Source organism: Strigops habroptila, chromosome 3 (assembly GCF_004027225.2).
Source record: "Strigops habroptila isolate Jane chromosome 3, bStrHab1.2.pri, whole genome shotgun sequence".
Taxonomy (NCBI): domain Eukaryota; kingdom Metazoa; phylum Chordata; class Aves; order Psittaciformes; family Psittacidae; genus Strigops; species Strigops habroptila.
In genome coordinates this window covers 65,040,014-65,053,354 of record NC_044279.2, presented here as the reverse complement: position 1 = coordinate 65,053,354, position 13,341 = coordinate 65,040,014, and the positions used below count along the sequence as shown (strand labels likewise).

Genomic DNA, 13,341 nt, shown 5'->3' with positions numbered 1-13,341 from the left:
CAGTCCTCTTTTTTTGAAAGAGTTAATTTATTAATTTGGATGTGGCACTGTGTCAGACCCAGAGGAAAGATGTTATTGAAGCAGAAAATATAACTGCTATAGACTGAATTTTTCTAAAATTCTTTGTGGAGTTTTTGTTATTATTTATAGAATCTTAGAATCACAAAATGGTTTGGGTTGGAAGGGACCTTAAAGATATCCAGTTCCAACCCCTTGCCATGGGCAGGGACACCTTTCACTAGACCAAGTTGCTCAAAACCCTGTCCAAGCTGACCTTATTGTTCGGGGGTTGTTTGTTTTAGATTTTAAATAGTAAAATATCACCCCAGCATGAGAAAAATTGGGTTTTTTTCATCCTTGCCATGCTCGCGATAACTGATTCTGCCTTGTGGCTAAGTTTGGTCCCAGGGTTGACTGTGATTCAACAATTCTCTTCCTCATTTCCACCTTCATTATTGCAGTCCCGTGGGGATGGGCTGAGCCCTCAGCCATGTGCCAGAGGTGAAGTTTGCACAGGCATACTTTGTCACATTCTTTGGATTGAAGTGAAGGCATCATCCTACTTTTGTTCTGCTGCATTGCTGATTTTGTGCACAGTTCATAATATTGAAACATGATACAAGGCCTGTGAAGTCAATGAAAATTTTTCAGTGGGTTTTAGACCAGACAGGAGGAAAAAACTTCACCATCACTGTTAGAAACTCATGTCTATCTCAGTTGCTTGAGGACACTTCACATGGCACTCATTAACATTTTGGGATACATTTTCATCATCCTAATATTGTTCCACCAAACCAATTGTTATGTTTTCTATTTGTTTTTTCAGGAGCAAACCTAAGAAAAATATTAGGTGAACATTTATTTTTTTTTTATTCATTTGTTGCTGACCATTATCAGCAATGGCAATGGATAATGCATTGGAAAGAATGACTTTACCTCTCATTTCTAGAAACAGTGGGCCATGTTATCTGCTGTGTGTGCCTTATATGGTGATCTGCTTCAGCAGATAAAAGACTTAATACTTAAGTACTTTTGGTCCAGCACTTTTCACAATCATTGAGCTTACTTTTTCAAATACGAGCATGAAAACCTTGATTAGAACCACAGAAGAGTCTCTAAAGAAAGGTAGGTCAGTATTTCTAGAAAAAAAATAATGCAGTATGGGTGTCTCTGGAAGAGAGGAAGAAAGAGCATCACAGCCAAAAAGAAGCCAAAGCAAGCACTCAGGTTCATAACTAAGCAGCATGAAATTCTTGTTCTTATACCCTGTGTTTTAAGCCTATATTCGCAGTAGCGGTCTTTCATAAAACTATCAAAGTCTATCCTTCTTCACTTTCTGGTAGAATCTATTAGTTTTGTCTACCCATAATTTATCATGTTTGCCTACCCAGGTTGATATTTGAAAAATAAGTCATGTCAGATAATAGCCCTGAGTACTGAAAGTCTGCAGTAAAACATTGAGGTCTGAGTTTTTAAACATGTTGTTCAGGACTGTGGTTGAAATTGCCCATAATTAAATGTGTACAGAATTGTGAGTACTGTTAATTACACTTACAATTAGCCCAATTTAGTTGTGATTACATATAGAACTTAAAGATAGATTGAAACCTGGCTAAAAATTAGAGCCACCATATCATTCTCCAGATGTCAGATTATTGTCAGGCAGTTCGTCATTGAATTAAATTAACCATTATTCATATAGATATTTATGGATAACTGTTCGAGAATATCAAGTGGTGAAGAATATTAGAAAGTGTATGGTATTGTACATAAATGTTACATATGTGTTTTATTTGAATTGTCAATCAAATGTTGAGAATGAAAGGATTAAAACCAGGTGTACCTCTTTCCCTAAGCATTGGTTAAAATGTGGACACTCTAGCTGTTTTACATGTGTATCTAGCAAGGGTACTGCATTCATGTGTCTGTCTTTAAAGAATAGAGAAAACTGGGTATGCTACGCAGGATGTGGAGACTTTTTAGTGGAAATCAATCTAACACACTGTTTTTCAATTTCTTCCTTCCCTCTACCTGTGTCCTGCCCCTTCCTCCCTGTTGCTAGGGAGTTTTCCAAAGAAAGAGAGAAGGCTAAAGCTCGGGGTGATTTCCAGAAGTTACGGGAAAAACAACAACTAGAAGAGGATTTGAAGGGATACTTAGACTGGATAACTCAGGCAGAAGATATTGACCCAGAAAATGAAGATGAAGGCATGGATGAGGAGAAGCCTCGAAACAGTAAGCAATTTTCTTCTGTCTGTCTCTCCCCCTCTGTGCTTTTAGCAAGAGAGCCTGTTCCCACCTGTTGTAGTGCTGACATGGGTTATAAGGAAGAACAGGTTCTTCCTGAGACTCTCACTATGTTTGTACATTATTCCAGTTTAATGCCTGTTGGAAACTGTGGGAGGGAGAAATACGTGTACAATAATTGATACTGTTCTGCAGATCCTGTTTCTTGTCTGTGATACTGACATAAGTTCCTGATATTTGACAAAAAAAAAAAAAAGGTCAATACTTGCTGTTAAAGTCCACTATTGAGATAAGTTTTAAAATATAAATATCTCCTATTCATTTATTTGACTGCAGTTGCAGGCATTTTACACACTGTTAATTACTTTGAAAGCAAAGGTTTCTAGGCAAAGCAGTGCTACTATATGGTAGAAGGGCCAAATAAACCCTGCTGTACAGCAAGTGGGCCATCTGTAACTCCATTGAAATCAGTGGAATTGTGTTTGGTTTTACCAGGCAGGAATTAAGCTTTCAGACATTTCTTGTAAAGGAATTACCTCTTATTCTTATGTTCTGGAGTTGAGAAGATGTTTGTGCAAAGTGAGAATTCACCAACTATCTCTTCTTATTAGAAATCCTGAAGATGGAAGGGCTTGAAAAAAGCAGTGATTCTCTACATTTCATTACCTCCACTGAATTTTCTTCTTCCACCTCCTTTTACCAATACACACTGTGTAACACTTCAGAAACATCTTATCAGAAACAGTTATCACTTCAGGTCGTGCACTTGGGAAATGTCAGACTTGGAACCTGTAGACAGTTACACAGTTAATGGACACTGCCTGTACTCTTTGCTTTCATTATGGAAATGGTCATTTTCCTAGTTTGATTTTGGAAGAGAAGACATGAAACATTTCCCCAGATATCACCCTTCCTACCAAACAAGCAAAATCCATGAGATGATCGAAGCAGAAACGTATATTCTAGTAAGAAAATTGGATATGGGAAATTGTGCCTGCAGAGTAAAGCAAGATATGTATCAGATGCTCATGATCTTTTGGGGAGTAAGCACTACTTCCCATTGCTGCCAGAACATTGAAGTTCTTTCAGAAACCCCCCCCCCCCCAAAAAAAAAACCTTATTAATATAAGGTTATACCCATGATACTGAGATATCTGGACTTGAAGTAGTCCCCAAGATGACTTGCTCAGAGTTTCCCCAAATCAAGTGATTTTGATTTTTATGCTTGTGTCTTCATAACCTTCATTACCTCAGTAATCATTCAAAAATTAATTTATTATTCTTGGCCAATATTTGCTGCTCTGAGGCATATAATACATGGAAGATGATGTCTGATGATCCAAATTAATTTGTAGAGAGAATTCCCTATAGTTAAAAAAAAAAAAAAGAAAGAAAACAAAACCAAAAAACCACTACCATAGTGGGCTCTGGTTAGTATACTTATGTGACATCTGAGTGGGGAGACCAACGACTGAGTTGCACACAACTCCAATGAAGTCACCAGGAGACTTTCCCTTGACTTCAGTGGACTGGGTCAAGTTCATCACATTTCCTCTTTAGAGACTTGCCTGCTAAAGGAATATGTGGCCATAGTGGTAAAGTAGGGTGATTAGAACTTGCCTGGCTTACTAGCAGATTTGAAGTTTTTCTTTTTAAATTTACACAAAAATAATGCTGCTTTTGTAAAAGAGTTGTGGAATGTGCAAGGTGTAGATTCATTGCACGTGCTGTGGGGTGGGGTCAGTCCACATTTGGGCTGACAAGCTTCTTTTATAGGTGGTGGTGTTAAGAACTGAGACATAACGTGTCTTCAACTTGCTTTCAGTTCTTCCTGTCTGGTTTAATAATGTGAATTTTGTAAGACACAGTTTATAGAAATTAGTCGTCTTATATCCAACAAGTTGTCTGGAGTTTCTCACAATTGGCTATTAATGACAGAATTGCATACTATTAGTAAACTAATTTGTTACCCATTTCTTTTCCAAACTATTAATGGAGAGTCTTCAATGCCATCGGTTCCAAGTGTCAGGTCTAAGGGCACTGGCTGTTGACCAGTCCCACGCACACAACATGTTCTCTGTGACATTGTGGCTTTGGGTCACATTATCCATTTTTATTACATGACAGACCAGGTTCGGGAACAGATGTTTGCAGTGCAGAGTGCTAAACAGTAGAATTACACCTCTGTTGAGAGGAATTGCTCAGAATGCAAAGGAAGGCTGTTCACTGATTTTGAACATGTGCTGGGGACAGTAGGCATGTGAACAAAAGTCTCTGCACAAGAGAATAGCAGAGACCAAGCAAACAGGTCACTCCATGAAGTTTTTTGCCTGTTCTTCTGACATATGTGCTCCATCTAGTGCAGGCAGTATTCTTCTTGGCACCTGTGGCATGCATCTGTGAATGCCAAATTAATACTTCTAGCTTTGGTGTATTATCCAGTGTCTCCCCGCCACAGGCTTTTCCAGCTATAGAAGTAAAGGGTCTCTGTGCTGACATCCTCTAGTAAGGAAGCACATAGCCACTGGGTACAGAAGGTAAAGAGCAACACTCCCTATTCCACCCCGAAGCCAGTAAAATACTTGGATGCATGCTTTCACTTAGCACAGTTGTGGAGCTTACGAGCTGCCCTTTTGTATTTCGTAAGTCACATTCATATTTTCCTGTAGGCTGTTGTATGTACTTTTGCACAATTGCAGTTTATTGCTTAAACTCTGTTGTATTTCTTGATATTCCTGAATTTCAATCTTTACTCACACGACAGGTGGGAATGTGTTTGCAAAGCCAAATAGCTTGCAAACATCCTCTAATAAGATGTCATACTCACTTAATTGGTTGATATGCTTATCTGTCATGTGTGTTGAGTGGGAAATTCCTGGTATACTTACTGTACCTACCAATGTGATTCCACATCTTGCTTATCCTACTGCCTATGAATATACCTTCTGCAGAACCATCTCAACTCAGTCGAGTACTGGAGACTAGTTTATTAACCAGCTCTGCCAAGGCCTGCCAGTTCTCCTGAAGCTGAGTCACATTGCAGTTGTACTGCTCTTGGGTCTTGAGAAATCTGCTAGAAAATGGATTGAATGAACACTGTGTAGCAAAATCAAACCGAGAAGTAGAGCTCCTTTTCTTAATGGCTTCAGGTTGAGATAATAACACAGAAAAGGTACCATGCGTAAGTGACAGGGTGTTTTGTTTGGTTTTGATTGGGGTTTTTTTGGTGTGTTATCTACTGTGTTGAATGTTTGGGCACTCATGCCAGCAGTCAATCACCAGTAGAGTTAAACTGAGGAAGAAAGATGGTATTAATTCTCTTCCAAAATAAGCTCCAAGTATAAGGGACAGATGGCACAGTTGTAAATTCCCTCAGGAATCCCTTTGGCATGAGTGCCCCCAAGACATTTGAATCTCACCTAGTAGCAGTGCTGAGCTTGCATTGCCAAGGCTCCAATGTCTTCCTTGTCTTGTTTAGCTTTTGCTGAAAGAGCTCAGTTGCCTTGTATGCATCTTGAGTGTTTTTCTGTCAAATGCTCTTCAAAGCTTTCCACCTCCTGTCTCCAGTATACCTCCTGAACTCCACAGAAGTGCTACTACCCCTGTCCAACACAGTTTTTTCAGTGATTAATTAATAAATAATGTTGAGATTTAAGGTATCAGCACTGTGCCTTTTAGAAAACAATCACTGAAGTGCATAGGGCAGTTCAGACCTCCTTAAGTTGCTGGTTTAGCTCAGTAAACTTCAGAGGTTGCCTTTGCATCAGTTATAGTGTACTGATGCTCAGAAAATGTGGACTGCTGCCTGAACTCTGACAGTAACTCACACCATTACTTTAAAGAAGTCACATCAGTTTTTGCTTCCTCAGTTTTCCCTTGGAGGTTGTTTGGAGCTTTCGGTTTTCTTTGTTTTTTAGAAAAAATGTCAGAAAAGTTTAGAAGTTTAATTAAAAAATTCTTATTAAACTAGAGTCTCAGCTAAGGTAAACTCTGAGATTCAACAGTTTACACCATCTGGGCTCTGACCCAGGTAGTATACCTAAACTGAATCATCCCAAACACAGAGAACATATGTCTCTGGTCTCTTCTCTGTCCTTAGCTGCAGAGGCAGGTTTTACTGCCATCTTAGTCTGTAGAGAGGGTTGCCTCTCTGTCAGCATGGGAATTGCCTCCTGTAGAACAGAGAACACAAAGTGGAAGGGAAGCAAAATTTACTTGCATCCTGGTTCGGTTTGAAAATCTGCCTGTGCCAGTCCTTAGGGCCTCATCAGTCACATTTTGTATATGCCACTGCTTTCCTGAAGCTGTCAAACTTTGCCCTAAGTCTCATTTGGTGTTTACAGCCCTTAATGAAATGGTCAACAAGTCCAGGAACTACAACAGCAAGGACATTAGTAGAGGAAAGTGTAAGAAAGGAAGATAAATGCAGCCAGAGTCAGTCAATCTGTGCAGCTTTTAGCTGATGCTCTCCATAGCAGAGGTCTTGGCATTCTTCTGAGGCAGTTTATTACCAGTCATCTCTCACATGTTGAGGGGCGTTCACAGAGCGGGCTGAATTCATTATCTGTGTTTTGGGAAGTACATGTTTAAGGCAGTTTTTCCTTGTTGTTTGCAAACATCATTTTGCCATTATGACAGATGTGAGGTGGGAAATGTGGAAAGGCTTCTGAGGACTGTTTGTGTTGATGGTTTTCTTATATGCTCTTTACCTGATGAGCCTTCCACATGGGAAGAAAACATTAATTTGACAGAGGAGAGAAACACATGTCATGGCACAAAACAGCTACTGAATTTCAAGATTGCATGATAGGAAAGAGAACCATCCCTCCTGTTGCCACAGTAACTGGGAATTTGCCCTTTTTTTTCTTCCTAAGAGTGGTCTGGAATGCATTTGTGTGGCAGTGGGCAGAAGCAGGAAACCTCAGTCCAACCCAGATTCTCCTCCTATTGAAATTAATTGGCAAAGCTCCCATTGACTGCACTAGAGCCAGGAAAAAGCTATGAATGGGCAGGAAGAAGTAATTTGATGTTTCTGACTGCTCAGATTTTTGCCCTCCCTCTGTTTCCTTCTATTTCCATTCTCTTTGGTGCTGCCATCTGCAATGTGAGTAGGACCACATTAATTAACAGAGTCCCTAAGAGTAGCAAAGCCCACTGCTTAGCTGCTGGGATCTGATAACAAAGACATTCTATGATTCAAGACAATCATTCTTCTAGTTAAGTCATATCGAAGATAGTGCTGTAAATTCAAGAGCTGATTTGCAGGTAGCTTTACAAAAATTTAAAGTCTAATCAAACTCCAGGCTCTATTCTGATGGGACTGATGGCTGTAGATAATCAAGTTTCACATGAAAAAGCAATACAAGCCAATGTGTTGTCTATCAAAAACAAATGGCAATACTTCAGATAGTACATTAAAAAATGAAAGGTGTGGGAAGGGAGTTGGCTGTATGTGCAGATTTATGCCTCAGTTAAAGTGGCAATAGAGAAAGTGCCCAGCTGAAGACAAGAAGTACAGAAATACAGTCAGATTCTAAAATACATAAAAACTTAAGCTGTTTAAAAAGAAATAGCCTTGAATCTCATTCTCAGAGCAATTCTTGTAGTGCCTTGGTAACCTCTGGAAATGTTTGTTAACATCTGAGTTCACTGCCACTAAGGAATCAACTGCAACCTAACTTTTTGGTGAACCACAGATTATGTCTCACTCCCACAAGGAGAGTTACTTGTGAAAAGCACTAGTTATGACAAGGCAGTAAAAATCACAGGATAATGAGAGTCTCAGAATCATCAGAAAATGATTCTGAGACAGGGAGTAAGTTTTCAGCTGCAAAAGTTTTGGAAGAAATTGGGTCCTCTTGGACCATTGGAACTTTCAGAAAAACTGACATTTTCATGGAAATGCTTTGTGCTTCTGAACACCAGGCCAGACATGAGAACAGGAGAGCTGGTGGTTCAAACATGAGAAGAGAAGAATTTGAGAACTCTAGAAATAGAAGCCTCAGTAATTTCAACCCAAACAAGGTTTTATTCCCAAGAGCTCCAGTAGTAGTTTGACTCTATTACATAACAGGGAAAAAAGCGTGACCATCTTTCTCTGAAAGTTCAGGCTTTTTAGGATTTAGCTATCCAATTTCTCTCAACTTCCTTCTGCAAAGGCAACTTATATACCACAAGGAGACTCCATTGATTCCAGAGAGGCTATGTACCAAATACTTTCCATTTAGTTTAATGAAAGCTGTCACTAAATCCTGTGCAACCCTTTGGGAAAGTTAGCAGTTTGAAGCTGTTGGCTTGAGAGAGTTTTGTGTACAGATCTAATCAGGGTACCGAGATAAAAGAATACCAACTTGTTCAATTTTTACATTTAGAAATTCCACATGTCAGCTTGCTCTGTGGCCTCCGAATCAAGTGCTTAGTGTACTGACAAGGCAGTAGCTTATTACTTTTAGCCTGACAACATAGCATGGTGCTGTGGGATAATGTCTCAGGTAGAAAGCACATAACAGGATTTTCAAAGACTTGGTTAAAGGCTAAAATTTCAGGGTGGCCTAAAAAATCTCTTGGTCCATTTTCTATGATGAAATTCAACGGAAAGGGCACAGCTAGGGAAATAACACAGAGGGGGGGAAAACGAGAGTATATTTGCGAGATGTCTATTTTAAATTCAGTCTTGACTGTCGCTGCCTTAAAACTCAGGTCTGCTTACTCTATGAGCAAAAAGATGGTGTACCGAATTAATTTTGTCTCCTCTAATACAGAACACACTTGAAACACACTTGAACTTGTTAACAGCAAGTCAGTTCACCCAGATTTATTCTAGTTTCATCCTCAGAACTTGTCCCAAGGTATTTCACATACACATTGAAGTACATGGGCAGTCACCCCTTGACAGACACGTACAGCTTGGTATTTTAGAGCATTTTTGCCTGTTGTCAAAAAGCAATTTAAAAAAAAAAAAACAACAAAACAAAACGACAAAAAACCCCAAAACCATAGGGCACTTGCATGGGATTTAAGATCATCTAAGCAAAAGCTGTAAAAGGCACAGGCTGAAAAATGAAACCTTTATCAGTTTATTTCCTCCAATACCAGTTGGTGATTTGAGAATGCTACCATACGACCTGTTTGCATTTTGTTTTCCATGTGTAAATACGAGGAAATAAAAGTCAGTGTTGTAAAATTATTTATTATCTGTCAAAACCTCATCTAAAGATAAAGAAAGCCCAATGTCATCTACTTTTATCATTGTCCACTGATGTGGAAAATAATCATCTGGTAACTAAGAAAAGATTTGCTGCAGTGCCAACAACTGTAGGCATTTCACATGGGCACTTGATAGTTGTTTCACAAGGAGTTTAGTAGCAGTGATAGATTTATTCTCTTTTACCTGAAGGCAGAGGGACAAAAGAAGTACAGAAGTGCTTTTTGGTGTTCTCTGCACCACCAGTTTCCTCTAGGGAATTAAAACTCCATGTACTCTGTAGCAGAGTTCCAAAAACATGGTTTACTCAGACAGGAGTAACAGCAACTCCCAGCTGTGTGCTGTGCCCAATGCATGCTCTGTGGAAAACAGTCCCAGTGGCATTTTTCTACCTTGCCATCTTTTGAAGTAGTTCATACACATCTTTTAATATCAATACCATAGTTTGAGGAATACTTCCTAAAAGGCCTTTGTAAATGATAAGTCAGCTTTTTGTCATGTGATTGTTCTCTTCTTCACAGAGAAGCTCAGGTTGCAAAATGCTGCATGGGTTTGTGCTACAGATGTCAAGCTTGAGTCTATAATTAGCATACTGCCTAGAAAAAGCTTCTGGGAAATTATTTCTCTCATTGGGCTGAATTACTTCTGCAGTCCTTAGGCAAAAATCCTACTGAAGTTGCTGGGGATTTTGCCTGGGTAAGGACTTGGGCCCCAATCTGTTTCATCTGAGGTCAGTAACAAAACATGCCAGTGTCAGCACTTGAAAATGTTGCCCAGTGTGAGGTCTTGATGCGCCAGAGGCTTCTCTGCTCACACATGACTTCAATATTGTGTAAAAGTCATCCACCAAATGGAGAGCATGAGATATTTGGGATCCGAAGTCACTTACAGTACTGAGTAGTCCAGATAGTGCTGTTTGCCCAGTGCTTAATTCCACTGGCTGAAATGCAGTTGTATCTGGCATCAATTTGACCCACAGTCATTACAAGCATTTGGCTTCCATAACTGTACTTAAGGAAACGTGGGATCAGACCCAGATAAACTTTTATATCCTGAAAAGGAAAAACAACATAGATTGAAAACAAATGAGAAGGCATTTGTGAGGCTTGATAGTGACGCTGTAGGTAGCTTCAGCAGCAGAGTATCTAGGGCAATGATATTCAAGTAATATCAGTGATATTCAAGTAAAGCTGCCATATAAGTGTCATTTTCATTGTTTAACTTTCTGCTTCCATTTTTGTCCTATGTTCCATCAGTGTCAACAAAACTGATGCCAACATTTGGCTTTTTCCTATTGGAATCAGACCAAAACTGAGAGTAGACGTCCTTCCTGACTCTCTTCACATGTTACTTTCTTCTTTTTTTGTGAGTGAAAAAGCAAGGAAGCAATAAGGCCTTGTCCTTGATTGTTTGTCTTTCTCCTCATTTCCAAGAAGAGAAAAGAGGAAATAACAAAAAATAAATTCTCTCAACAAAGTGAAATTAAAAACTTTGGGGTTTAAGTTATGCTTAGAAGTGCTTCATATGCAACATTGGTTCTTTAAAATATGTGTGCAGGTTAATGTTTGGAAAGGGGAGTAATGTTGTTCTGGGCTCTTTTGTCTAATCTAAAGAAAAAGGCACAGGAAAGTTAAATGATTTACTGAAGGTCACCTACTCCCTCAGTGGCAGAGTCTCTCATACCGTTCTCTGCCCTCTAGATGAAAATTTTGACCCTGGATTGTATCATGTAAGGCATTTACAGGTTTGATCCGGGTAGTTTTGAACTATTTTCCTTCATTGGGAATTCACCATAATCATCTCAATCACTTTAATAGATACAATTTTCTTGTTCCCCAGAATGTATGGATGGTTCACTCTGTACGTTAATCCACAGGTTTGATTTTATTAGAAACATAATTTAACAACTAGCTTTTATAAAAAAGCAGCATTTAACTTCATTGTTCTATGGATTTCATAACTTCCCATTTTCTCTCTTTCTGGATGAAAAGGAGCTTTGATCATAAAACAAAAAGCAAGCAACCAGTTGAAATCCTTCCCCTTCCTTCTCTGCTGATAGTTACTGCTGATGGTAGGTAAACCCCATCTGACTAAAGGAGGTGTAGAAGCAGTTTAGCTCAAGGCTGTGTTTAATGTCAAAGCACAGTATGGAGAAAACAAATTGTTTCCTTTATCTGAATGAAGAGCTAAAGAAGAAAAAGCTGCTGGTATTCAGGAAGCCTCAGGACAAAGCTGAGACCAATGTTACAATATATAGGTCTACAGTAATCTGTTCTAACATAACATAACATCAGAGGGCTTGATATTGTTTGATGAAGTGGAAAAGCATTTCTAGAAAGTAGAGCAGAGTAACTCTACACTTTGGGGAAGGTGGGCCAAATTCAGGCATGTGTCTGGCTCCAGCCGCCAGCTTCTTGAGTGAGTGTTGGTGAACAGTGGCAGCTCTGAGATAATTAACTGACCCTGAAAGGGTCACTGCAATGAGCATATACCAAATCTCTGTGCCACTGCTGCTACTTGTGCATAGAGGAAGGGAGGGCAGCATGGAGAGCAAACTCCAAAACTGTGCTGATTTCTGCCTTCAGGCTCAATTTTAGTTCATGCTCCCTCATGGACATCAAAAGCTGCATAAGTTAGATAAGTTCCCAGGCTGCTGTAGTTCACATCTGGGGAAAAAGCCTCTTCCTATAAGATTCTCTATGACTGAAAAGTTTTGTGATGATCTACACACGCTCTTGCTCTCTTGCAGCTGAGGATCTGGCTTGTGTTGTTCAGCTTACAGTTTTTTCCAGCTTCTCCCTTCCCTGACTCTTGTAACGTGGAGCGCAAACATTACACTGAGAACTGCTAGAGCAGTGATGTGTGACCAGATACAGCATACAGAGGCTGACATTAATGTTGATAAGGCATTAAGTTTATCTACTATAAAAGCTATTTCCCTAGCAAAGACGGTCTGGTGAGATAACACTTCTGTATTGCCTGCTGGAAGAGAGAGTTATGTTGATGTAGAAATCCTCTGCTAATATGTTAGAGAGAGATACCTTTGCAGGTAAGGCTTTAGAGGGAATCCATTGTTTACATAGCAGGGAAGACACCTTTGCACAAATAAATTAATCTCCATCTGCCCTGCTGGGATGTATTTCTTGAAGCTGTCAAGATTTATCAACTGACACTGTGATTCTGCTTCTCAAGGAACGACATTAGAGGGAACAGTCTGTGAGAAAACTGCCATTGCCATACCTTCTGACAGATTGAACATGCTTTATTTTCCATGGTTAGAGAGGCATAGAAAGCATTTGGTACCAGAATCTCCACAGAAAAATTTAGGAAGAAATGCCACAAACTCCCAGGATAAACAGCAAGGCCACTATTTTTTTTTTTAAGTAGGTGCCAAGAGTGTGCTCATAAATCTTTAAAAGGGCACTTAAAGTGGTTTTAAAAACTGTGGAGTGTTCAGCAGTTCCAGTGAAGTCAGTGAGAATGACCTGTGATCAATATTTGAAAACCAGTTATCATTGCATATGTAGACTTTAAAGCCTCTTCATTGAGAAGAAAGCATTGGTGAGCTGGACTGATGGCAGCTCTGAGGATTTTTTAATCTGGCGTACAGAACTGTCAGGCGAGTGGCTGTGGTATTCAGTAATAGTAACTGAGGGACATGGAGCATGTGTTTGGAGTTAGAAATAACTGTTGAGGGTGAGAATTACTCGTTATTACAGTAATGCCAGCCAAGATCAAAGCCACAGTGTGTCTGGCACTGTATATACACAAATATAAAGTATATGTATGCACTTCCTTTTTACAGGAAACCAAAGCTAGTATAGATGGGTTCAGCTGCCTAAACATATTCATCTAATGCCAATTTAGACACTTCCTGGTACTAAGACCTT

At 39.4% G+C, this 13,341-nt stretch overlaps 1 protein-coding gene across 8 annotated transcripts in view; it reads left to right on the top strand.

Annotated features, from left to right (window-relative positions):
- Nucleotides 1–13,341, top strand: part of CACNA1C (calcium voltage-gated channel subunit alpha1 C) — a 440,223-nt gene that overhangs the window by 291,458 nt on the left and 135,424 nt on the right. For all 8 annotated transcript variants that reach the window (XM_030480605.1, XM_030480603.1, XM_030480597.1 and 5 more), the window contains one exon: nucleotides 2,063–2,235. In XM_030480605.1, coding sequence (XP_030336465.1) covers nucleotides 2,063–2,235 — 173 coding nt within the window. The remainder of the gene's footprint in view (nucleotides 1–2,062; nucleotides 2,236–13,341) is intronic.